Source organism: Idiotropiscis lumnitzeri, chromosome 1 (assembly GCF_059441095.1).
Source record: "Idiotropiscis lumnitzeri isolate Australia: NSW breed Sydney's pygmy pipehorse chromosome 1, RoL_Ilum_1.0, whole genome shotgun sequence".
NCBI classification, from domain to species: domain Eukaryota; kingdom Metazoa; phylum Chordata; class Actinopteri; order Syngnathiformes; family Syngnathidae; genus Idiotropiscis; species Idiotropiscis lumnitzeri.
Window position 1 is genome coordinate 539,842 of NC_142391.1, and position 25,933 is coordinate 565,774.

Consider the following 25,933-nt stretch of genomic DNA (forward strand, 5'->3'; position numbering starts at 1 on the left):
CATTTTTCCAAATCTGAAGAAAAGTGCAAATAATGCTCCAATTTTGACGTTGGTCTACTCTTGGTGCTCCAACTTTGCTGACTGAGTCTGCATGTTGCCTATTCAAGCAGTCTTTCATTTTTGAGGCCTTATCGGCGAGACGACAACCGTTCCCGCTGAGAGGCTGGTGACAGTCAGTGACGTGCCTTTATTAGTATTAGTGATAAAATCAAACCAGAGCTGTGAACAACCCGCCGTTTAATCCATAAAATGCCCACTCCAAAATGATTTTGCGCCCATCGCTTTGGCGCCCCCGCTAGCGTGGTGCCGCATATGCCGCCACTGCTATTAAACATTAGCATATTGGTTTTTTAGGGGGGCAAAACAAGAAAATTACAAGAATTGAAACAAATATATATAAATAAATACTTTTATGTATTTTTTGGACCGACACACACGAAGACAAAACTTTTTTTTTCTTTTTCTATTTATTTTGTCTTTATTGTGGCAGCAAGTGAACAAACATTTTGCTGTTTGGCTAACGAGAAAGAGCTTTGGTGTTTAAAAAAAAAAAAAATTCTATTTCTATGTGTCATTTTTATTTTGCTAAACTACTTGATCCTTGAAAAGGTTGAGGTGGAAAAACCTGGGCTGTTATTTCTCTCAAAGTGAGACGGGAAGCATTTCGAGGCGTGGCTCCACCAAAACGTCTGACTCCGCCCACATGAATTCTCGACTTCTACTTTTTTTTATATTAATTGTGTGTGAAACTATTTCCTTGGCGGCTTTAATGGTGCGCTTTCTTATGACGTCGCATGTTTTTTTTTAAATCGCGTCACTTCACATTACTAACGACAAACTCAAGTGAGCGAAAATCGAATACTAACCTCAACTGTGCAGGTCGTGCGCCCTCAGCTGGGGACATGTGGAACTACGCATCCCCGTCATTTCTTTTGACCACAACTTTTGAATCCAAAATCCGAGACACTCTCAACCAATTTTCTGGCCCCTGAACACGTTTTACAAGCTTTCGATGCTGTAAACATCTCCGTTCTTCCAGAATGGACGTCAAATGGCCGTTTCGACCAGTTCAGAGCTCCGCCCCGCCTGAATGAAAGTTCACAGTTTGTCATTCATTACGACGTTCAATAAAGTTTTCAAATGGAAGCGTGACATCACAAGGCGCGAGTCATGATCGCCACCAAGGAAACAGTAGAACAAAAAATATAAAAGAAGCCGATTCGAATCCGTGTGGGCGGAGTCAAACGTTGAGTTAAAGCCGCGCCTCCGAACTGTGCTGGGCAGCCTACACGCTCGCACGCGTGCGTGCGCGTGTGCGCGTGAACTTATTTAAAGGGGCCCATCAGGCTCTCGTCTTCATCGAGCTCTTCAACTTGCGAAGGACAATTAAAAACCTTTTGTGGATTTTTGGGATTTCAAACAAGCAAAGCGGTCAGAGTGATTTTTAAAAATAAATTCTTTCTTAATTTTCGATGCGTTGGAGTTTTGGAGTGTGACGAATATTTGTCGATTGCCAGGTTGTGATCATGTCGGAGGTGCTCTTCTCGCGCGCTGCTGGGGCTTCATTTGCATGTCATTTGCATAAGTGGCGCACAAGAGCGTCAGAGAATCTGACTTGATTGTTGCCGTGTCATTTTTGGACTTGAGTCTGCAGCAAGTTTGATATTTGTCCTGAGCATCTTTTCTTGGTTTGTTTGTTTGTTTGTTTTGCTTTTCCAGGCGGCGGCGGTGGCGGCGACGGCGGCGGACATCATGTCTTTGATCCTTCTCAGCGGTACCTCCCACTTCCGCTGGACTTGATTATGTCCTCTTGCACTTGACTACTCCAGTCTGGTTTCTACTCTCGATTTCTCCGATGAAACTCTGCTCTTTCTTGCTTTGTGTACCGCGCTCTCTTTTGTTCCACTCTACTCTGTTCTGTTCTATCCTGTCCTGTCCGGTCCTGTTCTGCTTCAATTGTATTCTATTATCCTCTGGCGGAGCTACAATTTTTTTTCTTTCCCTTGCTTCTGTTCATTTCCACTCCACTCTGCTCCCTTCTAGCCTGTTCTCTTCCACTCTATCCCGTTCTGCTCTTCTGTTTTCTTTCTTTCTTTTCTGTTCCGGTGTGCCCTATTCTGCTCAACTGCGTTCTCTTCTAGCCCTTGCTATTCCGTTTTGTTTTCTTTTTGTTTCCTTGTGTCCATTTCGATTGCATGTGTGGTCGTCTGAATGGTTTTCTGAAATTGTCCTGCAGGTGTTTTCTTCCTGATGTCGTGGCGGCCTTGTGAAAGCTCGGGTGCGTCCTCGCCTTCGTTGTTTGTTGACGTCAAACTTGTGTTTTAAGTTGCCGCGTGGTGTTTTGCTCCCTGCCGGCCGCTTAGCAACGCGAGCGCTCACCTGTGGCACCCGAGGCGCCGACCTGGACCCCGCAACGACGGCGGGCGGCGCCCTGGTGTCGTGTCCGCCCGACTGCGCCCAACGCCGACTTTCTGTCTTCGGCACCGACATCTACGCCGCCGTCTCGTCCGTTTGCGGCGCCGCGCTGCACAGGTAAAGCTTCACACTTCTATGTGCGAGAGCGGTGCAGCGGTGTGTGAGAGCTGATTCGATCCATGCGATCAAAGTTGGGTGTGAGAGTTCGTTAAAGTTGGAGTGCGAACCACAGATTTTCCGTCCTTTTATTTAGTCAATGCAAGCTAAAATTTGTCAGGAACGTAAGCATGAGAGTTTGTTTTTTTGATGTCGTAATGCTTGTGAGCAAATCCTTTTGGAGTTGTTTGTGAGATTTCCCGCCAAGGAGAAAGCCGAAACACTTGGTGAACAAACACATTTTCAATTCAACAATAGGCGTGAGAGTGATCGGTGGTGAATATGAGAGCATTTCCACTGTGCGTGAGTGCGTTTCATTTTTCATGTGAGAGTTTTCAAGGTGCACGCGGGTAAAGAATTTTTCAGTGGGGATCGTGTGAGCATTTTTTTGTTTTGTGTGCGTGTGTGTGGGGGGGTGTGAGAGAGAGGGAGAGAGAGGGAGAGAGTGTTTCAGCAGTGTCTCTGAGAGCATTTGCGTTGTGCATGCAAGAGAATATTCTTCGGCTTTCACATGGTTGCATGAGTTTCCACTAATGTGTGTGAGAGTATTTCATGAACGCATTTCAGTCGTATGTGTGAGAGCATTTGAATAGTATGAGTGAATAACCTTTCAATAGTGCATGTGAGATGTGCAGTTTCAATCGTTTGGTGAGAGTGTTTCAGTGTTGCACGTGCACGCGTGTCTCATGTCACGAAATCCAAGGCGGAATTCATGACTGCGACAGCCGAGGCTCACGTGCGCGTGTGCGCCTCGCCGCCGCCGCTTTGGCCTCTCGTCCGTGTGTGGCAAGGTGAGGTGGTCCCAGGAGCTCACTTCCTGTCTCACGAGGTGACGAGGCGTGCTGTGTTGTGTGCAGCGGCGCCGTGGGACACGCCGGCGGCGAGGTTGTGGTCAAGCGTCTGCCGGGCCGACAGCACTACGTGGGCTCGCTGGCCAACGGCGTCCAGTCGCAGGCCTTGTCGCGCTGGAGCGCCTCCTTCGGCCTCAGCGGTAGGCGTCGTCAGGGGAGCCGCTCAGCGGGCTGCACTTGCTTCCGGCATGCAGGCAGAGGAGACTCGCATATTTAAAAAATGAAAAAAAAAATGTTTGATTTATTTTATTGAATTTTTTTTATGATGCATGTCCCAGAGCCTGAGGACCAAGGACCACAGGAGCTGATCCGGAACTCCGGCACCACCACCAGGCCGGCCAAGAAAGTCGTCAAGAAGATGTCTGTGAAAAAAGTTGGAAATAAAGGTGTCCTTTTTTTGTCCTGTGCCATCCTCTCTTGCCTCCCGCCATCTGGGCATTTCCTATCCTGTCCTGTCCTGTCCTGCCTTTTTGTCTCTTCCTCCCCTGTCCTGATGCCCCATTCCATTCTGTGCCATCCCATCCCCTCCAATTCTTTCCTGTCCTGTCCTGTCCTGTGCCGTCCAGACTGCCAGATGGACATCGCCGTGGTGATTGACAGCAGCTCCAACTTGGGGCGGCGGCGCTTCAATCTGCAGAAGAACTTTGTCACCAAGCTGGTGGCCGTGTTGAAAGTTGGAGTCAACGGACCCCATGTGGGCCTCGTCCAGGCCAGGTCACACACGCACGCACGTTGGTCTCGACACATATTGCTCTGACCAGTGGTCAGTAACCTTGTGTGTGTGTGTAGTGACATTCCCAGGACAGAATTCCTGCTCACAAACTTCACACACCCAAAAGAGCTTCAGTTTGCCATCAAAGAGCTCACATACCTGGGAGGGGACACCAACATAGGTATGCGCGCACGCGTGCCACCGCTAACTCCCTCCAACGGGACCGTTTCCGAAAATGTTTGCAAGGAAGCCGCAATGTTGGCGTCACGTGTCCGCAGGCAAAGCCATCACGCACGCGGCGGACACGTTGTTCACGCAGCGCAGCGGCGCCCGACGCGGTCACCCTCGCGTCATGCTGGTGCTCATCGACGGCTGGCCGTCGGACGACCTGGAGCCGGCGGCCGCGGCGGCCCGCCGCTCGGGCATCAACGTCTTCCTGGCCGTCGTCACCAAGCCCACGGCCGACGAGCTCCCCGCGGTCCCCGACCGCGACTTCGCCAACAAGGTCGGGCTGCCGGCCGGCCGCCCGAGTCCCGGTCGTGCGATTTTCAGCGTGGCGTGTTTTGTTTCAGGCGGTGTGCAAAGACAACGGCTTCTTTGGCTATCAGATGTCCAGCTGGTTCGGGACCACCAAACACGCCAAACCTCTCGCGCAGAGACTCTGCTCACCGGACGGACTTCTGTGCAGTACGCCGCGACACGCCGCGACGCGCCGACAGTATCGCGCAACTTCCACACGCCAACAAAATCCCATTTAAAAGCCATGGTATCACCTGTACCCTATCGACACGCCATCGTCATGCTCGCTTGCGACACATCAACAACCATCATGCTGAAACATGGCAAGAGCACGCCATCGAACCATAAAACAATCATCGCGACATCGACGTGACGATGACACGCCAGCAACACATCACACCAACATTCTAAAACATCGACATGCCACGCACACGTCAAGTCTCACAAAAGGACCAACCATACTTGGTTGGAGTGGTCAATGTGCCGTCGACACGTCAACACACGAACAACACGTGCGCCATCTGGAGATCATCAACATGCCGACCACACACGCCACATCAGAAGCAACATGCTAAGAACATGCGTTCCTTTCCTGTCAACATGAATTCTCCACGCCACCCGCAAAACGTCATCAACATATCAACACGCGTGTTTCATGCCACCAACACGCCAGGAAGGTGACATCAACTTTTTGATACTCTGTGGACACGCCAACCAACAATCAATCCACTTTTTCCATACGACCGGCACGCCACCAACATGTTCTCGACACGCCCACCAAAGACGCACCCGTCAAACGACAACGGACCAAGGTGCTGTTTTTTTCACGCTATCGCGGCACGCCATCCATATATGACGTCAACACGCCGCCAACATGCCGCCGCCATACCAAGACACAATCAACACGCTATCAGATCTTGTTACCGACGTTTTGCTGCAGGTCGCACGTGTTACAATTCGGCCAACATCGGCTTCCTGATCGACGGCTCGTCCAGCGTGGGCGATGTCAACTTCCGGATGGTCCTGGACTTCCTGGCCGCCGTCGCCAGCGAGTTCGACATCTCCGACGTGGGCGCTCACGTGGGTGGGTGAGCACGCCGTTCCCACGGACGGACATATGACGGAACTCGCGACGCCGCTTGCTCGCTGCGGCAACAATTGAAACCGCCGGCGGCCATCTTGCACTGCCGCACCCGTAGCGCGATTGCTTCGCGTGAGCGATGGGACTGACATTTGTCCGCTGTGCTCTGCAGGCGCCGTTCAGTTCACGTACGACCAGCGTCTGGAGTTCGGCCTGCGGGAGCACGCCAGCAAAGATGGCGTGCTGGCCGCCCTGAGGGCCATCCCCTACATGAGCGGCGGCACGGCCACGGGCGGCGCCATCACGTTCGCCGCGCAAAACCTCTTCAGGTGACGCCCGCCGATCGCTCGCCGCCCGCGACGGGTCGCACTCCGACTCCTGCGTGATGGGCTTCTCCCGTGACAGGCCGTCGGCGGCCGGACGCAACTTTCTGATCGTGGTGACTGACGGCCAATCGTACGACAATGTGGGCGGGCCCGCGCTGGCGGCCCAGAATCAAGGTGCGTCTCTCTGCGTCCATTTTTATTTATTTATTTTAGGGCGACGCATGGTGCTTGAGCTTAACTGCTGTTCGTATTATTTAATTCTTTTTTTGTCTCGTTTGCCCCACTCATGCCAGGTATCAGCATGTTTTCAGTGGGCGTGGCCTGGGCGCCCATGGACGACTTGCATGCGATGGCGTCGGAGCCCAAGGACGAGCACGTCTTCTTCAGCCGACACTTCGGTGGACTGGATGAGCTCGTCGACGACATCGTCCGCGCAATTTGTCGCGACTTTGACGTCAACAACTGAAACGCGCACGCTGGACGTCCGCCATGACGTCATCGCCGAGTCGCCACATGTAGTTAAGTGATTGACAGCTTTTTTTTTTTAGCTCTTATTTTACACTTGTGGCAATCTAATGATTTATTTGTTATTTTATATTTATTTTGACCTGTTTACAAATAAAGATGTTTTTGTTTGTTTTTCGTTTTTTTTGCCTTGTATCAGTCTCGCGGGCATGAATACAAAACTCTGCTGCCCTCCTGTGGACAAATCTGATTAGCGATGATCCAATGATTCTAAATAGGATTGTCCGAAATCGTGTCCGAATACATTTTTCACTATTCCAAACGTAATAAAAAGAATTGCATACTGTACCGTTCGAAAAATTGTGGACATCAAATGTTTTTTATTTTGGGTTAAGAAAAGCAGTTTTTGAAGATAACGAGAAATTGATCAGAAATGCAGTGTTGACGTTTTAAACATTCACAAATTATTGAAAGCATCCATTACAAGGCGATTGTTTTCTTCGTGAGACTCCAACTTCGGAACGGCGGTGACAGTCGTGCACTCGTGTGTGCGCGCGTGTTGATCGGACAGGAAGTGAGTTGAGTCTGCGCCGAGATGGTCGCCATGGAAACGAGACGCAAACATTCCAGGCCGCAGCGTGTCGACGAGGTAAGATGACGAGCACGAAAGACTTGGTCATTTTTTTTCATATATTTTTTGGACATTCATACAATACAACCCAACTTTATTTCTAGAGGACATTACACAACAGCTGGAGCTGTAACAAAGGGCTTTCCAGATGCGATCGGTATTGACAGCGATAATGGGTTCTCGCCAATGTGAATTATTTGAGGTGATTGAATTTTTCAACACATCTACCTGGAAAGCGACCTACAAAAAAGTACCCAATCAAATCTGAAGCTTGAAACGTTTTGCTGCGTTCATCACATCACTCACACCCACAATTCTCACCAAATGCTCCAAATATTTTATTCCTAAAAAAAAAAAAAAAAGTGGTTGAAGCTCAACTTCACACAACACATACGTGACCACACATGTTCACTAAGACAGACAGACAGAATGCCTCTTTTTGCGATTCACTCGCGTTGACATCAAGTCTAGATTTTGTTCTCAATGAAAGCGACTCAAAAGTGAACCGACGGTGCAGCGAATAAAAGAAAGGATCGTTAAAAATGAACCATTTGTGAATTTGCCTAAGAGGAGGAAGAGGAAGATGCCCAGGAAGCCGAAGAAAGGAGGCGGGGTGTCGGATGAGGGGGAGGAGCTACCGCTGCGACGTCATCGGGCCAATCAACCACAAGAGGAAGTGAACAGGAAGAGGGAGGAGCTTCTCACACTCTTCCTCACAGTAAGAGGAGCGAGGGGCAGACGGATTCTCGTGTCATGACGTCGTCAATTGAGAACGATCATTCAATGACATGCACCGTGATGAAGATAAGAAAAAAGACGTGACGTCATAAGCATGATGCTGCTGATGTCATGGGAATAAAATTTGGTTTAATTTTCTTTCTGTGCCATGAGGATGATGATGATGATGATGATGTCATGACATGAGAGCGATGACGCCGTGATGGAAAACGATGATGCCCACACCCCTGAGAATGGCGATGTCATGTGGTGACGACGGGAGGATGATGTCATGTCAGACTTTCGTTGTCCAAAACACGGTACATGACTCGCGCTCGTGATTATTGAGCACTGAAGTGGGCGTGTCTGTGGCCGCAGGTCAAAGTTCAGCGAGAGGAGCAGAACTCGCGCGTCAATCAGGCAAAGCTCAACCAGGCCTGGCACGTCATCCTACGCCAAGCGCGCTCGGAACAGCTGCGTAATGACATCATCATCTTGAGACAGACCTTTGAACGACAGCGGGACGGACTGGACGATGTCATAAAGGTGCGAGCATGCTAGCGGCTAGCAAGATCAATTTCATTTATTTTTTTTAATAAATGCTGAAATATACAAACAATTAAGGCACATATTGAAAATAAAACTGCTTAGTTGAACAACACTCGTTAGGAAAGCAAGAAAATAAAAAAATAAAATAAAATAAATAGCAAGATTAAATGAACGTGTGCCAATTTTTGTTTGTTTCTCGCATCATTTCCTGTTTTTCTCTTGCGATACTTCCAGTTTATATCACATCTGCTTGTTTTTTTGTTTTTTTTAACCTTTATTCACAAAATGCAATATACAAAACTCTCAATGGGAGAATAAAAAAAAAATCATTTGTGTTTGTGCATTAAGTCCATTGAAATTCTAGTGAAGAAAACAAAACAGCAACAAAGAAAAAAAGAACAGAACAGAATAGCAAGGCAGTTTTCATGTCACCATAAGCCATTTCCATTTCCAATCAATATTTTTCATGTACTATTGTCTTCAAACAAACAATTCGAGACATCTTCCGACACACATCTTTCGAAAGTCCATACTCAAGTCCCCCCAGAGTGGCACCGAAGCAAAATACGACAACAATTCAATTTTAAACTTGGACACATCTGCTCGTTTGTCACTTCGGGATTCTGAGCACATCACTTGCTGTTTGTTTCTCAGTTCATTTCCTGATTTTGATTGTATTTTTTTGAGTCACTTCCTATTTGTAGATGTCATTTTTTTGGTCACATCTCATCCTGTTTTCAAAGCACTGCTTTTTGTTTCTCACACCGCCTGACCTTCTTGTCACTCTCCCTCCTCGGTTTCTCTCGTGTCACTTGACGAGTTTCTCACGCCGCCGCCTGTTTGTTGTGCCAGTGCTTGTCAGGTGACCTGGAGGAGGCGGAGCGTCAGAGTTGCCGCGTGCGTCGTGTTCACCTTCATCACGCCGCGCGTTTGCGGACTTTGCTGGACGAGCGCGTGGCTTTTGTGCGGCATCGCTGGGAGCAAAGTCTGCAAGACATTGGCGGAGGCTTCGCCAAAGAAAGGTTGGTGGACGGCACCCCCTGCAGGATGCCGTGGGGAGCCATGTATTTCCTTCACACCAACACTCGCGACCAGCATACATGTTGTTTTGAATGCAATGCTGGGCGGCGCGGTGATTGAGTGCTTTACAAGTCTGCATTGCAGTTCCGGGTAGGGCTGTGTTCCCTCTCAACACGGCGCAAACGCCCCTTTCTGGCAAAAATACCAATACAAAAAAAAATCCGCAGTTAAGATAAGGACAAAGGCCGAAGAAAGTAGACGTGATGTTAACATGCCAAGGTGCTCCTGCAGCAACAGCATGGCGGCGCAATCGCAGCGTCAGCACCAGCGCTTGGAGAATGCGGCCTTCATGTTGTCGCGGCAACACCACGAGGTCATGCGCAAAGTACACGACGTATACGACAATCTCATCGCGGCTCAGTGCAACGCTCAGCGGGAACGGGTATGTCAGCGACCACAAATTCGGACTTTGCTTTTGCTTTGGGCTGCTAATTTGACAGCCATTGTTGTTACGTCCTTCTGCCAGGTGGCAGCGCTGCGCAGCACCGATGAGGAGAAGCTGGTAGACACACAGCGCCAGAAGCAGGAAGTGGAACCGGAAGTAGAGCAGGCATGCCGTCCGGCCAAAACCCTGATGTCCAGATACCAAAAACTGCTCAACGACACCTGCAAGGATGTGACGAGAGTGCGCAAGCTGCAGGTGACACCTTGGTGGCCATTTTGTATAGCGGGCGGGGCGCCACGTAGGACACACAATCGTCTCATCCCCAGGTTGCCGTCACCGACCTGCGCGCCACGCTGAGTGCCTTCCAGGTGGAAACGGTGTCCGAGGTGGACGCGCTGACGAAGGCGAGCGCTGATGTCGTGGCAAAGACGCGCCGCCTTCGCCACCAGCTGACCGAAGCTCGCCAGGGGTCCAGGAAACGTCTGTCCGTCCTGGCGCTCCGGGCGGACGCTGCCGCACACAAGCTGAGGGCTGTTGTCGCCCAGGTGGGCAGAGTTTAATCGTCGTGGCAACCGAGAGGGCGGCCACGTCGCTGACCAACTTTTTCTCCGCAGGGTGAGAAAGTTCTGCACGCCGCCTCCTTGTGCGGCAAGATCCAACACGCAACGACTTCTTGGCCACACGGTGGCGACGACGAGCGTCTGGGAGCAAGGCCACCGACCAAGGTGAAGGCGTCGTCATGGCAACGCGTGAAATTCGTCGGGAAGACAAATTGTGATGTCCGATGACGTAACTGCACATCGTCAACTTCAGTTAGACGTGATGACAAATATAAAGATGTCCTTTATTAGTCCCACAATGGGAAATTTGAGGTGTTACAGCAGCAAAGATCTATAGATCACACATTTCGCCATTCATGTATAACATTAGCAGCAGACATTCATAAAAAACATGCAAATATACAAACTATATACACGGATCCCCAAGTATATACACACTTCCATCCCATAACATATAAAAGTGTAAGGAAACACTCCGAATGTCTGTCCATGGTACCGAGGGGAAATAAATAGAAACGCTGCAATGATTAAGAAATACTGAAATGACAAAAGTACTGCAGTGATCAAATATACTGCGATGGTAAACGAAATGCAGCATTGGTCAATGTTTAAGTACAGCATTGAATAAAGCCCAGTAGTCGTGTGTATTGCATCGTAGGACTGCACAATTGCACTAATGCCCGCCCGGTTATGAAGGGGCGGGGCCAACGGCATCTGTACTCGATGTTTTTTCAAAATATTCATATAGAAACAATAAAGGCACATATTGAATACAAAAACTGCATAGTTGAACAACAAGGACCTTACTAGATGTGGTCGGAGTCCTTCGGTGGCGTGCGCGCCTGCTGATGACGTCACACTTTAATCACGTATTTCTCAAATTTCTTAAAAGTAATGTTTCAAACTCGGTTTAGGTTTTCAAAGTACTGTTTCAAACAAGGTTTAGGGTGTCAAAGTAGGGTTAGGTTTTTCAATTAAGGTTTCCAACGAAGGATAGTTTCAAAGTAGGGTCTCAAACTACCGTTCGGGTTTCAAAATAGGCTTGCCAATGAAGTTTTTTTTAAGTAGGGTTGGGATTAAAGTTAAAGTCAGTTCAGTTAAAAGGTTGAGGTTTAAGGTGACACTTCCTATTTGACGCTGTGTGACGTCATCCATCAGTCCACGACGCATCCTCGCAAAGGTTGCAGGTTGCGATCTCAGTTGACTTCAATTTGGGGTTTGACGCGTCGACTTTGTGTTTGCGTGCTCAGACGTTTCCGGAAGTTCGTCCGCTCACTCACCGCCTCAACTTGGCTCTGCTGCAGCGAGAAGCGCTGCTCAAGCGGGAGGAGGAGCTGCGTGGTGACAACCGTCAGCTCACACTTGAGCTTCGCGGCTGCCTTCACCGTTTGGCGCTCGGAGGAGGCCCCGCCCTCCTCGCAGCGGACGGCCCCGCCCTCGGACCGGGGTCGAGCCACTGTGTCTTCGAGGCCAACCACGATCGTGTGGTCGGAAACCCGTCAACGTAATAAGCGAGGAAATGTCGTTACGGTTTGCTGATGGAAATGAACTTCTCCCATTTCGATAAAGATTGTATTGCTCGTGCGTCCCTCTCCCGTGTCCGTCTTCTGTATGTAGGACTGAAAAACAAAATGAAATGTTTGATTAAAATTGCCATTAAGTCATTTATTGTTTCATTCCTTTTTTCCAGATATATTTTTTCTGAAAAAAAATTAGATTTTTTTTCCATCCATCCATTTTCTGCCGCTTTTTTTTAAATGTAATTATTTTTTTAAGATAAAATGTAGAGGCTTGGAAATAGTTCTGCATATAAAAAAAAGGGGGGCACCCATACATTTTTACAATTGTATTCTTTATTTTTGATTCCATTAGAACTCATTTGGGTAGGAGTCCTTAAACCGACCACTAGATGGCGCATGTCGCACATGGTTGAGAGTAGGCTTCCACACTGAGCGTGTTGCTTTGCCGATTGTCTGTCACACGGCTGAGCGCATACAACATGGGTCAAGTTCGCCCGGGTGATGGGAACCATTTCATTATTTATGAAATAGTTTCACGGTGTATCACATGTACTGGCATTTGTGTGTCACCAAAAGTGCACAGTTCGAGTTTACTACCAATTAGGAGTGATGCTGATGGAAATCTACGGAGCCCGCCAGGGGACAGCGTGAGAATATTTAAGATCGGTTTATAATGCAATACTTTGCAACATATTGCAATAATTAATGCCAAAAAACGCAATACTATTGCAATATAACACAATAGCTTTGCGTTATATTGCGATGATTTTTTTTGTATGTGTGTGTATATGTATATATATATAGCGAAATCACGCAAATTATTTGTGACGAAACGAGAGATTCCACTTCATAAATAATAAAATGTTTCCCATCACCTGGGCGAACTTGACCCATGTTGTATGCGCTCAGCCGTGTGACAGAAAATGGGCAGAGCACATGTTGTGCCAAAGTACTTACCCGCGAAAAACTCGGTCTCCCCTGACGCGGGAGCGCGCACGCATTGACTGACTGTTGGTTTTCATTGAAAGGCACGAAGAATGCATAATTTTTTGTTTTTAATTTGCTGTAATTTAAACTAGGTTTTGCATACAAGTGGTAGTAATCTTTTCTCTCATTGCAGCGTTATTTCTTTCCCCTCGGTACCATGGACAGACATTCAGAGTGTTTCCTGACACTTGTACATGTTGTGGGATGGAAGTGGGGATTTGAGTATACACGTCTATACTTTGTATATTTGCATGCCTTTTATGAATGCCTGCTGCTAATCTTATACATGAACGCCGCCTCTGTGTGATCTAGATCTTTGCTGCTGCAGCACTGCAAATTTAAAGGACATCTTTATCTTTATTTGACATGACGCAGACGTCATTATGGCACAAATCTAACGCCATATTGGAAGACTAGAAAAAATACTTTTATTGTGGTCATCATGCAAGACACCAACAGGAAGTAGTAACACGTCACAGCTGCTCACCACACCATCAATCCCATAAATTATAAGACAAGGAGACAACCGGAAGGCAGCGTTGGGCTGGGGAGACTTAGACAAGCCTGCCAACGCCGGTTCCATCGCCGATGGTACGAAGACTTCCGATTGGCCGGCCGCTGCTGCAAAAGTCCAAAAATCAACGGCGTTTCTACGAAGGCATCGCACCAACTGCCGCGTGCGTGAACAGAGACCTCTGATTGGCTAGCTGCTGCTGCGGTGAGATCACATGACATTGGTCCATCCTGTCGCCACCAATCAGAACTGTTGTTTCAGAAACATGAAGTCGGTGGGTGGGGCCAAGAGGCATCCTGGTTTGATTTTAAAACATCAAAAACCCTGCAAATACGCGTGACATTGGGGACCGAACGGACAGCTCTGATTGGCTGGCTGCTGAGGTGGGATCACATGGCCACCATGTCCCGTTTCAGTGATGTCATCACATGAACCAAACAAACCAAATGATCGCTTGCGACTCAAGAGAGACCGCCGATTGGCCGGCTGCAGTTCCTAATCCCGTCTCGGCTAATCAGAATCAATCTAGTCTGATCAAGACAGGATCAATCCATTGGGGGGAAATAACAAAAAAACAAAAATCAAAAACAAAACTTTGTTTTGCCGGCCAGCGTGTTCTGGAAGGTTTGGTGACAAAACCTTGCCGCCGCCTTCGTCGTCATCCTTGTCGGTGAAGAGAGCCTGAGGACCAACTGTCGACGGTAGCGTCGCGATTGGATGACGAACAGCCAATAGGTGGGACGTGTGGCACAGGGGGAGTGGCTTCTCGATTGCGGACCGATGATGCCATCCGTCAATGGCCCGAGTCCGTCTTCAGGTGGCGTGCGTGGCGGCGAGGCAAGGGTCCGCTGCGGGTGGGGAGGGGGCGTGGCCACCCTACACGTAAACCCTGGCGAGGGCGTCGGCTCCGGCTGAGGCGATGTAGGCCTTGGAGGGATGAAAGGTCACGTCGTAGATGGCCTCGTCGCTCTTCTTGCGGTGCGCTGTGATCTCCTGGACGCACGTCTTGGAGTCGAGATTCCACAAGCGCAGCGAGCAGTCGTGACCTGAAAAGCGCGCCAAACACAGCCATCAAGCCCCTCCCAGAAAGCCACGCCCACTTTTAAAGAGACAGGCACACTTACTGCCAGATAGCAAGTAGATCCCGTTGGGATCGACAGCCAGGCTGGTGACGGCGTCCAGGTGGGCCACCATGGCGTGGATCATCTTACCTGCAGACGCGGGCGCGCGCACGTACACACACACACACACACACACACACACGCACGCACGCAGGAGGAATAAGAACATACACAAACGTGCATGTACACACAAAGACACGTTACAAAAGCTCGCATACGCACTCACATGAAATCACATACACAAGAGCTGCAACTAACAATCACTTTCATCATCAAATATTAAAACAAATGTTCATTCCCAAACTTTCACTCAATTCAAAAACAGGCACAAAATGCAATCATTCTTTTGCGATTCGGTTCACTCAATGCTTTTCAACCAAATGTCTTGATTTTGGTCTGCTTTCAGAGAGGATGAAATTTGGAGGATTCGGACTTGGAATGCTTATTTGCTGCTCAAAAATAATTAATTGATCATCGCCGAGTTGGTGAACAATCGTCGCGAGCTCAAATACGCGCAAACGGGAAGGGAGACGCCAGTCTCTCGGCTCGGCGCGCATTACCTGACTTATTGTCGAAGAACTTGATGTTTCTGTCCTCGTGTGCCGTGACGGTGACGGGCAGCGTGGGATGACTCACCACCTTGTAGATGTGATGGCAGCCGGGACGACCTGCACGCCACAGCAACGCGGCCGGGGGACAAAATGGCCGCCATCGACAACGCCCGTTTGATGTCATGTTGCGTCTCGGCGCGATGCCGACACTTACTTCCTTCGCCCTGACCCTTCAGCACCAGTGCGCTCTGGGACGTCTCCAGGTCGTACAGCACCACGTCCCCGCTGTCGAACGACGCCACCATGTGGGCGGGGTCGCAGCCGTTCAAGTCCACCGAAGTGGGGATGCCGTGTTCTGCACGTGCACAGAGCCATTATTTGGGACGTGCGGGCAGGGTTAAGAGGGACGGCGTCTTGCGGCACTGCGGACCTGCGGCGGCGTTGAAAGTGCTGATGCAGGGGTTCTCCTCGCCAGGGTTCCACAGTTTGACCGTTCCGTCGGCCGAGCAGGACAGGAGTCGGTTCTTGATGCCGCTGTACGCCAACGCCCACACGGCGTCCGTGTGGCCCGTCAACGTCCCGGCCAGCGTGCTGGCCTCTGCCAGCGGGAAGAAACGCACCAATTGAATGGAATTGCGGGACTTGAAAATGGAATATTTGAGCCGTCGAAGCACATTTCGTATCGGAATTGGACCGAATCGAACCCAAGGGGCGGAAGAGTTGAAACTTTCCCAAACTTGCGTCACTCGGCCACAATTGAGCGTCCACATGTGTTCATATTTTGTCACGTAAGGAAATTCCTGCGATTTGTCACGAGAGGATGATTGTCATCACGGGCTGTCAGATGTTTGAGGCAAGCCGGGCTAAAGCCAGCTCCTGCGCCGACATTCCGAGCTCGTCTCCTGGACACTTAGCAGGCCTCGCTTTCCACGCAATTTCATTGGCAACAATTTTGGGGGATGAAAACTGCGTAACTCAGCCACTCGTGTCCAGTAGGGCTGAATGATTTTAAGAAAAAAAAGGATTTCTCTGGTGGACATTGCCATTTCGATTTTTTGGGGTTTTTAAGCTTTGGTGCAAAATTCACATTTTCTTTACAAACCGGACGCTAAATGCCATGATAAAGAAAGAAGAAGAAAAAAGAGGCCAGGGTTCCCCGTAATAAAATCCACAAATGTGTCTGGGATGCCATAATTCGGGTCGTGCGTGCGTGCGCGTACCGTGCGTGTCGTATGGGTCCACGTTGGAGCTGGGAACGTTCCACCACTGGATGGTGGCGTCCACGCCGCCGCTGAAGCACTGCTTGCCGCTTGCAGTGACGGCCAGCGACAGCACGGGGCCGCTAGATGGACACAGGACAAAGTTAGGGGTGGGCGTGGCCAGGTGGGCGTGGCCAGGCGCCGCCATACGTACGCGTGAGCTCTGAACGTGTAGATGGGCTCCACGTCCAACGAGGCACTTCTGCACACACACACAAAAAAAAGGCGGGTCACCGCAACCAATCACGCTCGCAGGACGTTTGGCGCGACAACACATCATGAAGTTACATTTCAAGTTACAATTGTTGCGACGGCCATTTGTGAAATTGTGATTGATGTTATGACGCATGACAAGACATTTTGAAACTTTTTTCAAATGATGTTTCCGGCAAAAGCACTTTGATTTGGCAAACGTGCGCGTGTGCGAAATGCGCGTGCGAACGGAGTTCTTCCACGCAACAGAAAATGAGTTTTGTCATCAAGTGAAGTTTGAAGTTCAGGTGTCAAAATTCATCAATTCTCAAATGAATCTAAAACCATCCGTTTGTTTCATTTCAAATCCCCTGAAATCATTTTTCGTCGCCTTTCACGAAAGCTGAGTGATTATTTTGGATTTTGAATCCGATGAAGAGATTTGCAGACTTTGAAAACAACGAGCAAAATGTTACGTGCAGGTTTGGAAAAAGCCCGCAGAGCTCAAGATTAAGATACGACGACAATGGGGTGACAAACAGTCATTGGAAAACTTCAAATTTCAATTTGATCTGAATCATTGCTGCAAAAATATTTGCGCGCTGTGAAATGATGACAGCCACAAGCAGAGAGCGGGAAAGTGGCGTGAAATGCGACGTGCCGCCGAGACAGGCGCCGGCACCCTCGTGACCCTCGCGAGGAGAAGCGGCCGAGAAAATGGAATGATGGACGTAAAAAAGGATGCCGTGAACGACAGAATGCGTGGCGTCATGAATGCGGAAGGTGAGCGGCTACTTTTTGCTGGCGACGGTCTTGGTGAGGTTCCACAGCTTGAGCGTGTGATCCTCGGACACGGTGAGCAGGCACGGCTCAGCCGGATGGAAGGCGAGCCCCCGCACGGCGTCAAAGTGGCTGCGGAGCGTGTACTTGGGGTTCCACGTCTTCCGGAACAACGACTCCTGATTGGACGCCAGCTGTGGAAAGGCAAGAGTCAAGTCAGCTTGGCGGTGGCGCGCGGATAGAAAAAGGAAATGAAAACGAAAAAAAAACCACATCTTTTTTCTTGAAAGGAGTTTTGTGCTGAAAATAACATTTGAAATTCAGGGGATGCATTGCAAATGAGTCCAAAAGTTTTGTCACCTTGCATCGATGGCAGCTACAGATTGTGTAAAAAGGAGCATTTTGCAATCCCAGTACCGAACCGGCACGTTCGGAGACAATTTGTGCCAGTAGGAGGCATGACCGAATGACTGAAAATGTCTTCTTTTTTTTTTTTTTTTAATTATAGTCTCTCCTGGCGCAAATCAAGACATTGTTGTGGTTCGTTTTGGTGTGATTGTACCAAGCGGCTTTTTGTGTCACACCCAAGGAAAAATAATGACAAAATGTGACTGCAGTAAATTGACAAAAGAAGAAAAATAAATCCGGAGAATTACAGTTAGTTTGATCTTTTTTTTTCTCTCCTACTTTTTGACTTTGCTCATGAAAACATTTTTTTTTTCAATTTGAGCTTTTCAGATTTTGCTCCTTTTTTGTGAACTATAATAATAATAATATTAATGGCAACAACAACAACCTTTGTTCCACCGGGAAGTTGGGTTGAAATGATATGTTTTGTTTCTGTCAGAGGTGTCGAAAACTATTTTACGGTATGACTGATTTACGGACCGTTTCATCGCATAGAAAATTGTTTTGTTCACGTGAGCAACAATCAGACCACGTTTTCTCGTTTCTTCAAATAAACATGAGCAGTTGCATGTCAACGTTTGGATACAATGCTAATTAGTTGTGCTCCTAATTATGCGCAAAGTTCAATTAACATCAAGCTCAACGTGCAGGAATGATTGATGACATCTCATATTGAGGCAAAAAAAAAAAGAACTCGCCATTACCGTTGAGTATTTGTACTTGGTTACTTGTTACGGGTTAGCACGATGGCCTCACAGTGAGAGAAGTAGCGGTCGTGGGTTCGATCCCGGCTCTGACCTTCCTGTGCAGAGTTTGGATGTTCTCCCCGTGCCTGCGCGGCAGGCCGATTGACGCTCGAAATTGCCCCCAGCTACGAGCGTGAGCGCGGATGGTCGTTCGTCTCTGTGTGCCCTGCGATTGGCCGGCGACCCGTTGAGGGTGTGACCCCGCCTACTACCCGAAGACCGCTGGGATAGGCTCCAGCACCCCCCGCGACCCGCGTGAAGAGAAGCGGTCCAGAAGATGGATGGATGGCTACTTGTCACTCACGTCGTAGCTGAAGTCAACGTCATCATTGGTGACGGTGAGGTCGGCCAGATCGCCCAATCCCAGCACGCTCTCCAGGACGTGGTCGGCCCCGCCCATCAAGAAGTTCTTCCCGCCGCCGGGCGTGAACGGCAGCGGCTCGGCTGCGCGTGACAAAAGGGGGCCGGCGTTAACGCCGGCATCCGATTGCTTGAAGGGGCAACGCTCGCCAAGCTCACCCCACTCCGTCCCGTCTCCGGAGCTGCGCGCCTCACCGGCGCCTTCGCCGTCCTCCGCCGTCACCAGGAAGTCAAACTCCTTCAGCGCCTCCTCCGTGTCGGCGTCGTCCTCCTCGGACGCAAGACCCTCGTTGCCCACCTGAGGACGAAGAAGAGAAAGTGAATAGAAGGAAGGAGACGATGAAAACAAAGAAGAAGATGAAGGAAGAGGACAAGAGGAGGAGAAAAAGGATGAAAAGGAGAACAACAACCAGGGAGGCGAGGAGGAGGAGGAGTAAGAAGAAGAGCAGAAAGATAAGGCGGAAGATGAAGAAAAGGATGAAGATCAGGAGGAGCGCGAGAAATCGTGGACCGAAGAGGAAGATGAGAATGAGGAAGAAGAGGAGGAGGATGACGAGGAGGATTAAGGAAGTCGATGAAGAGCAGGACGATAAAGATGAGGATGAGGATGGGATGAAGAAATGCAAGACGAAGAGGAAGATGACGAAGAGAAAAACTCGGACATTGTTTGCCGACCTTGATTTTGTGTTTTCTGTGATGTTTGATGTCATTGTGGATGTCATCCATCAACTCTCCTCCTCCGCCGCCGCCGCCGCCGTCGTCGTCGTCGTCGTCGTCGTCGTCGTCGTCGTCGCCGTCATCTTCATCGCTGTCGTCAGCATTCTCCAGGAAGTTGAACGTCTCCAGAACATCACCCGGACTCCTGCACACACGCTCGCTCACATGAAGCGTCGCCGTGGTCGTGGCATTGCCGCCGTCGCCACGGTTACCCTTTGGCCTCCTTGCGCGCGTCGTTGCCGTTGATGAGCTGCTGCAGCTTCTTCTTCTCAACTGAGCCGTTCTGCTCCAAAGTGGACAAGCCCAGCAGCGAGCGCACACGCTGCGTGCGCACATCCAAGATGGTGTCCGTGTAGCCCACTTCCTGCAGATACCTACGCGCACACACACGCGTGAGCAATTTCCCGTCACCAACTGATGATGTCACTGTGATGTCATCGTACTGTCTCAGCAGCTGTCTTCCTTGTTTCCACGTCAGCTGACTGTTGACGGGAAGCGCCGACACTTCCGAGTCTTTGGCATCTGGAACACAAACAAACGCACAATTACGCACACAGACAAAAAGCAGACACGAGCACAAAACACGACACGCGCAACCATTACAGAACACGTGCAGAAACACAAGGCACGCATAAATGCATGCGAGCTGACACAACAAACACACACACACACACACACACACACACAGTGAACATTGGAAGGCAAGGCAATGGAACCGAGAGACGTCACCCGACTCAAAGCTGGGCATCTTCAAGTCGCCTTGATTCAACTCCGTTCCGTATTTCAACTTGTGATACTTGACCCTGAGGAACGCCAACACACACAGTTACAATGCAATGCTAATTAGGCTAATGATAGACACACACACACACGCGCGCACGCACGCACCTCTCTTGCTTGAGAGCGTACTCCAACATCTTGATTCTTCTGACCAGGTCATTCTTCAAGTTCTCCTGACCTTTCCTCTCACCCTGAAGGAACGCTATCCTCGCCTAAAAAACACACAGCTGATGATCATCTCATCACACACACACACACACACGCACGCACATGCACAGCACACGCACACGTCAGTGTGACAGCAGCTGCTTCTGAAAGATGACACTACTAATGGTGGTTATTTATAAACACACACACACAAACACGGCTGTCCACAGCAACAGGTGGACCATGAGGTAAAGCAGAGGTGTGGCGGTTGCCATGGAGATGGGGAAACAGACACAGGGCTTGAGCACCGTTGCACGTGTCACCGCTATCCAATTATTGAGAGAATGTGCCCACTCGATGGTTATTCGATTACAATCAACAACTATGCAGATCACGATATAAATATCTCCTAACAGTCATCAGTGATTTGGGAGCAGAGAATTAGCGTTTCACAACACGGGCAGATTTATTTACTTGGACTCAACTCCGTGAGCTTCATTTGATTAATCGTTTCAGCCCCCCACAACTACATTGTCTACCATATTATAAAAATTCATCATCTTGCAGGGATTGATGAATTGAGAAAAACGACTCAATCAATCAGTCACACACATAGAGATTTTTGGGAAACGTTTAAGGTTAATAGGCCGCTAAATAAAACATCCCACATATTGTCTTTGGTAATGCGTGTTTTTTTAAGCGAGTATCAATGCATCACTGAATAACAAAACGTTACGATTAGCTAATAGGAAAGTAGCAATTGATATTGCCGATCCAGCTCAAACGAGTGGTGACTGACGTCACACGGGCCCAGCTGTTGCTCGGCTCGGCTGGGCTAGTTCGGAGCTAGCATGACACACAAAAATGGTTTCGCACGTACAAATTCGCGGACATTCCACCGCAATTTATGCGTCTCACAGATAAAGAGTCAAACTCCAAACAGCGGCTACCTCGTCGAGACGTCGCAAGTCGAACGAATTGCGCCATTTCGTGTTGAGTGCGGAGACGCGACGCGTTAGCTTAGCCGCGTAAGCTAACCCAGCTAAGCTAACGGTGACCCACATTAGCTTGGCTTTAGCAAATGAATCTTTCAGTTTTCAAAATGATTTTCATTTTAAGTTTGGTCGCCGCGTTTTGTTTAACGCGGATGTCAATAAAAGAAAAATATCATTATTTTTTCATGCATGTCGTTCAAGTCTACTCTGTTGTTATCCATGGCCTGACGGACTACTTAAGAAATTCAATAAGTAGCACAAATCCAACGTACATGTCAAGTATATAGTATCAAAAATAGCGACATTGGCCTGCATTGTGAGTGTTGTCACATTTGTTGCTGTTATTATTAGTTAATGGCGTTGACACGATCTCCCTAGAATGGCACTCCGGCCACTGGTCGTGTCTACCCGTCCGTCCGTCCGTCGCTCGGTCCGTCCAGCGCGGCTCACCTGCAGTTCGGCCCGTTCCACCTCCCAGTGGGCCCGCTCCATCTCGAAGCGGGCCCACTCGTGCTGGATGTAGTGCAGGATGCCCGGGATGGTGTACTGCTGCTGGGGCCGCGGCAAGTCGTCGGTCTGCTGCGGCCCCAACACAGCCCCCCCTCCCCCGCTGATGGCCAGGTGAGCTCCTCCGGTCCCCCCAGGCTGGAACTGCTGCTGCTGGGGCGGCGGAGGTCCGACAGCGGCTCCTCCGCCGGGGTGCTCGTCCATGTCGGGCTTGTTGGAAAGTGTCCGCCAAGAGAAGCAAATCCCCCGCTGCGTGTCCGTCTTGATCCTGCGGTCGGCTCGGCTCGCTGCCCCCCCCCTCCACACGCGCGCACACACACACGCACACGCGCACACACACGCCCACGCACACCCACCCCTCGGTGAGGTGGTGAGGTGAGTGCGGCTGACGAAGGAGCAGCTGACTGACAGACTAACTGAGTGGAGCTATCCTGTCGCCATTACTGAGCACTGTCGCGGCGAATGCGCGTGTGCGTGTGTGTGGGTGTGCGTGTGTGTGTGTTTGTGGGGAGGTGCGGGGGGCTGTCGCGGTGCACTCTGGGAAGAGAGCTGCCACCGAGCTGCGTTCAGGTACGCAAGAAGCAAAACGGCCATCACGGCGCCGAGGATACTCAACAAAAGTAACTAATTAAACTAAAACTACGGTCATTGGGAATTATTGTGTGTCCTGTGTATCTCCTACTTTTGTCTTTTACGTGAATTTTATTGTCATTGTTTTTTCAGGGTGGGAACACATGAACTCCAAATTTCTTACAATATTCTTACTATCTCTGAATGCACCACAATAGAGCCTAGCATGACACTCGCCGAAGCTTCGCCTAGTTGTGTTAGCAAAATTGTGAACATTTTTGCGGAGTATTTTTTATGTGAAATGAGTGCTCATAGTACAAACTATCGAATGTCTTTATTTTTGAACATCTTCAAAGAAAGCTCGATTGTTGCCATTTTTGGACTCGCCTGAGGAAACTCGTGTAGCTTCCAAAACACGGACTGACCGTGAGTTGTGAATATTTGTGGAATTATTGGCCGAAAGTGTTATGAAATAACAATTATTACTGCATTGCACTGAAAAACAGGACGCAGTTGGATTGTCGCCTGATGCTCTTTATTTTTAAACTCGAGTAATATTTTGCAAAAGTCGAACAAAACAAGTGCATATAAACTATAAAAGAAAAGAGCAACAGTCCGAGCCAAAACGTCACTTCCGGTTTGATGTCATCACAGTAAATGTGAGAAGGCTTCAGCCAGTCTGTGTTGAGCATGATCACCTTCGTCCTGATGGTAAACCGCCAGGGTCAGACTCGACTCTGCAGGTACTACCAGCACATCAACATGAGTCGCAGGACAGCATTGGAGGCCAATGTCGCCCGCGCCTGCCTGAGCCGCAACAGAGTCCAGGTGACCCTCGATCACATTCTGCCCACAATGCGCAGTCAGGTGATGCCAAATCACTACTTAGCTATAACTCCTTGGCTGGAATATTTATCAATGATGGGAGAGGATAAAAAAAATATGTCCGGGAGTAGTGTGATACTGTCTCTCTACATGTGTTACTGCACCGTTTGTGTTCGATGATAACGGTATGTCAGTGGCATCTTGCAATGTTTATTAGCATTAAGCCAAGTGGCCTTTCCTGGGGCAAATCTTGGTTTGCTTGAAATACATGTCATCTTCTTTCATGTTTTTTTTAGGCATAAAAAGCAGGATTGAAGTGGTGTTGACATTCATTGACGTTTTCTAAATTCTTTTTTTTTTGTGCTGATTCATTTTTTGCTACAGCACACCAGCTTTTCACAATAGGAGTAGTAATATAGAAGTAACAATAATATTTTGCTGGCGACAAGCCAAAACCTCACAATTTGGGTAATGTCTTTTTTTTCCCTTAAGTCTATACTATTGGTCAGTCTACAAGTGATCAGGAATGAGTACATGAGAGGAAGCGCATGCGTTTGAAGCTTTGGAGATAAAGTCAGAGAGGACAGACTGAGATGGTTTGGACATGTCCAGAGAAGAGATAGCGAGGATATTGGCAGAAGGATGCTGAGTTTCCAAGTGCCAGGCAGGCAAGTGGTCGAGAGGAAGGCCAAAGAGGAGGTTTAAGGATGTCGTTAAAGAGGACATGAAAGTCGTTGGCGTGAGAGCGGAGTATGCAGAGGACAGGGTTAGATGGAGGCAACCCATTCGCTGTGGTGACCCCTGAAGGGAAAGCCGAAAGGAAAAGAAGAAGAGTCGTACTGTGAACCCGTAACCAGCGATGAGGTGGCAGGTGGCTTATTGTGTACGGATTTAGACACTTTGGGTCACTTCCCGTCTGTTCCAAATGTTTTAACTTGCCAGTGTTCCTTCGTGGAGTACAAAGACTTGAAGGTGGTTTTCCGCCAGTACGCCGCCCTTTACATCGCTGTGGGCATCACCGAGGACGAGGTGGGTTGCCTTCAACTTCCTCGCGTTCGTCTCGCTTGACCTTGACTCGTCCTCGATGATTTTCCGTCTCCCGCAGAACGAGTTGTCCATCTACGAGCTGGTCCAGAATTTCGTGGAGGTTCTCGACAAATACTTCAGCCGCGTGGTAAGTTGGAAAATTTGATTATACCTGAAGGTGGCGCTGTAGTTTCCCACTTCCTGTTGTTTGTCCCCCCCCCAACAGAGTGAACTGGATGTATCCTTTCTGGTCACGAGAGCTCCAAGTCACACATGAAACCGGTTTGTGTGTTCCTTGAGTCGCTGGCATTGCAGATCATGTTCAACTTGGATCGCGTTCACATCATCCTGGACGAGATGATCCAGAACGGACGCATCGCGGAGACCAACAAAAGCAACGTCCTCGCGCCACTCGTCGCCATGGACAAGATGGCTGACGGCTGATGCCGAAAAAAAAACAAAAACGTTTTTTTCTCTCCCCATTATCGGCACTTGATCTGTGCATTGCTTTTGCCCGTAATAATTTGGAAAAGGATTCCTTTCTGACAAATATTCTCTATCTTTGTCAAATATTGACATGCAGAAGGCACAATTAACCTGCGGTCACACACTTTGTGACACAAAAGGCGCTAAACTTACGAGCAATATAAGACAAGATTATTTCAGGTTTTTCTGTTAAACGTCTACATTGAGTGTATTTGATAAATGGCAGTTGTTTTTACAACATGATGTCGATACATTGTAGCTTTCATGATAAAATGTCCCCCCCCCTCCCGACCAGTTGAGTTTAAATCGCAAATGTATTTGACCACAAAGAATTGCAAGCATAAAATGTGCGCAAACCGATCTTATAGTTTGAGTGTACCTTTCAGAGGCGGGGCCTTATGGCCTGTCACGTGAAGGCTGAGCGTCTGCGAGTGTCTGGGTGTGAGCTGTGGCTGAGAGCAGCCCATCTAATCAAATTGTTTTGATTGTTCTCCTGGCGCAGATTCGTAACACGCAGCTCTCATGCAAGGTCATGATGATGATTGAATGGTTAGAAAAGATGTTAACGGAACGCTCCACTTGTTTACCCGGCTGTCCAGGAAAGATCATTTGCATTTTGTGGCCCCAAATGAGTATTGTGAAATGCATCCCAATTCACACGGTGTCACGTCAATCACATGGGAAGTACAGCTGGAAAGTCAACCCAAGCAGGAAAATTATTCAAAGCTTCTCTTTACTTTGCAAACATTTTAATGATCCTTTTTTTTCCTGGAGCAAACACATTTTTGAAAATATTTGTTTAGCTCAAACTGCAACTTGAGTTAAATAAATGTTTATAATATACAAAGAAAGTACAGATTTTTTTTTTTTGTTTCCCCCTCTCAAACAAACAAACAAAACAAATAAGAACTGAAGACCAGTGTTTGTGTCTCTGGAAAGAACCACCACACACACGCGCGCACACACACACACAAAGCAATCAAATGCTAATCACA

At 48.8% G+C, this 25,933-nt stretch overlaps 4 protein-coding genes across 18 annotated transcripts; 3 read left to right on the forward strand and 1 right to left on the reverse strand.

Annotated features, from left to right (window-relative positions):
• Positions 1-1,298: 1,298 nt before the first annotated feature.
• coch (coagulation factor C homolog, cochlin (Limulus polyphemus)) lies at positions 1,299-6,699 on the forward strand. 2 transcript variants are annotated; one of them, XM_088311699.1, is made up of 14 exons: positions 1,299-1,431; positions 1,720-1,774; positions 2,237-2,278; positions 2,364-2,532; positions 3,429-3,562; positions 3,701-3,808; positions 3,989-4,136; positions 4,212-4,315; positions 4,413-4,639; positions 4,707-4,821; positions 5,594-5,737; positions 5,907-6,063; positions 6,140-6,234; positions 6,354-6,699. In XM_088311699.1, exons 2-14 carry the CDS (start codon positions 1,753-1,755, stop codon positions 6,524-6,526), a joined length of 1,638 nt encoding a protein of 545 aa, XP_088167825.1. In that variant the 5' UTR covers positions 1,299-1,431; positions 1,720-1,752; the 3' UTR covers positions 6,527-6,699. The 2 variants fall into 2 exon arrangements, with proteins under 2 accessions (XP_088167825.1, XP_088167835.1); XM_088311709.1 differs by lacking the exons at positions 1,299-1,431; positions 1,720-1,774; positions 2,237-2,278; positions 2,364-2,532 and adding an exon at positions 3,015-3,362.
• A 391-nt stretch (positions 6,700-7,090) lies between these two features.
• Positions 7,091-15,914, forward strand: LOC148342504 (dynein regulatory complex subunit 2-like). Of its 4 annotated transcripts, XM_088307913.1 has the most exons (9): positions 7,091-7,174; positions 7,725-7,874; positions 8,252-8,419; positions 9,275-9,444; positions 9,734-9,884; positions 9,969-10,142; positions 10,214-10,432; positions 10,502-10,612; positions 11,698-11,997. In XM_088307913.1, the coding sequence occupies exons 1-9, from the start codon at positions 7,121-7,123 to the stop codon at positions 11,953-11,955; spliced, it is 1,455 nt and encodes a 484-aa protein (XP_088164039.1). In that variant the 5' UTR covers positions 7,091-7,120; the 3' UTR covers positions 11,956-11,997. The 4 variants fall into 4 exon arrangements, with proteins under 4 accessions (XP_088164039.1, XP_088164040.1, XP_088164037.1 ...); XM_088307914.1 differs by lacking the exon at positions 11,698-11,997 and adding an exon at positions 14,996-15,914 and having other exon boundaries at positions 9,734-10,142; XM_088307911.1 differs by having other exon boundaries at positions 9,734-10,142.
• strn3 (striatin, calmodulin binding protein 3) lies at positions 13,360-22,542 on the reverse strand. The gene is made up of 16 exons (XM_088307910.1): positions 21,975-22,542; positions 20,491-20,594; positions 20,332-20,405; positions 20,046-20,124; positions 19,815-19,976; positions 19,561-19,747; positions 19,045-19,183; positions 18,830-18,969; positions 17,387-17,565; positions 16,554-16,601; positions 16,361-16,482; positions 15,571-15,738; positions 15,355-15,495; positions 15,150-15,257; positions 14,593-14,679; positions 13,360-14,514 (listed from the first exon to the last, which is right to left on the reverse strand). Exons 1-16 carry the CDS (start codon positions 22,233-22,235, stop codon positions 14,345-14,347), a joined length of 2,169 nt encoding a protein of 722 aa, XP_088164036.1. The 5' UTR covers positions 22,236-22,542; the 3' UTR covers positions 13,360-14,344.
• Positions 22,429-25,837, forward strand: ap4s1 (adaptor related protein complex 4 subunit sigma 1). 11 transcript variants are annotated; one of them, XM_088307915.1, is made up of 6 exons: positions 22,429-22,601; positions 23,325-23,468; positions 24,369-24,455; positions 24,532-24,600; positions 24,643-24,690; positions 24,768-25,837. In XM_088307915.1, exons 1-6 carry the CDS (start codon positions 22,494-22,496, stop codon positions 24,894-24,896), a joined length of 585 nt encoding a protein of 194 aa, XP_088164041.1. In that variant the 5' UTR covers positions 22,429-22,493; the 3' UTR covers positions 24,897-25,837. The 11 variants fall into 11 exon arrangements, with proteins under 11 accessions (XP_088164041.1, XP_088164042.1, XP_088164044.1 ...); XM_088307916.1 differs by having other exon boundaries at positions 24,679-24,690; XM_088307917.1 differs by having other exon boundaries at positions 22,430-22,601; positions 23,325-23,429.
• The last annotated feature ends 96 nt before the right edge of the window (positions 25,838-25,933 follow it).

Bases quoted from the DNA above. Each gene is read 5' to 3' on its own strand.
- ap4s1 (XM_088307915.1), top strand. From the start codon at position 22,494: ATGCGCGTGTGCGTGTGTGTGGGTGTGCGTGTGTGTGTGTTTGTGGGG. The intron at 22,602-23,324 runs GTACGCAAGAAG...GTAAACCGCCAG, and splicing joins TGCCACCGAGCTGCGTTCAG to GGTCAGACTCGACTCTGCAG. The intron at 24,456-24,531 runs GTGGGTTGCCTT...CGTCTCCCGCAG, and splicing joins TGGGCATCACCGAGGACGAG to AACGAGTTGTCCATCTACGA.
- strn3 (XM_088307910.1), bottom strand. From the start codon at position 22,235: ATGGACGAGCACCCCGGCGGAGGAGCCGCTGTCGGACCTCCGCCGCCC. The intron at 19,748-19,814 runs GTAACCGTGGCG...GCGTGTGTGCAG, and splicing joins GCGCGCAAGGAGGCCAAAGG to GAGTCCGGGTGATGTTCTGG. The intron at 15,258-15,354 runs GTAAGTGTCGGC...TGTGGCGTGCAG, and splicing joins GAAGGGTCAGGGCGAAGGAA to GTCGTCCCGGCTGCCATCAC.
- coch (XM_088311699.1), top strand. From the start codon at position 1,753: ATGTCTTTGATCCTTCTCAGCG. The intron at 2,279-2,363 runs GTGCGTCCTCGC...CCGGCCGCTTAG, and splicing joins GCGGCCTTGTGAAAGCTCGG to CAACGCGAGCGCTCACCTGT. The intron at 4,316-4,412 runs GTATGCGCGCAC...ACGTGTCCGCAG, and splicing joins GGGAGGGGACACCAACATAG to GCAAAGCCATCACGCACGCG.
- LOC148342504 (XM_088307911.1), top strand. From the start codon at position 7,121: ATGGTCGCCATGGAAACGAGACGCAAACATTCCAGGCCGCAGCGTGTC. The intron at 10,143-10,213 runs GTGACACCTTGG...TCTCATCCCCAG, and splicing joins CGAGAGTGCGCAAGCTGCAG to GTTGCCGTCACCGACCTGCG. The intron at 10,613-11,697 runs GTGAAGGCGTCG...TTGCGTGCTCAG, and splicing joins GAGCAAGGCCACCGACCAAG to ACGTTTCCGGAAGTTCGTCC.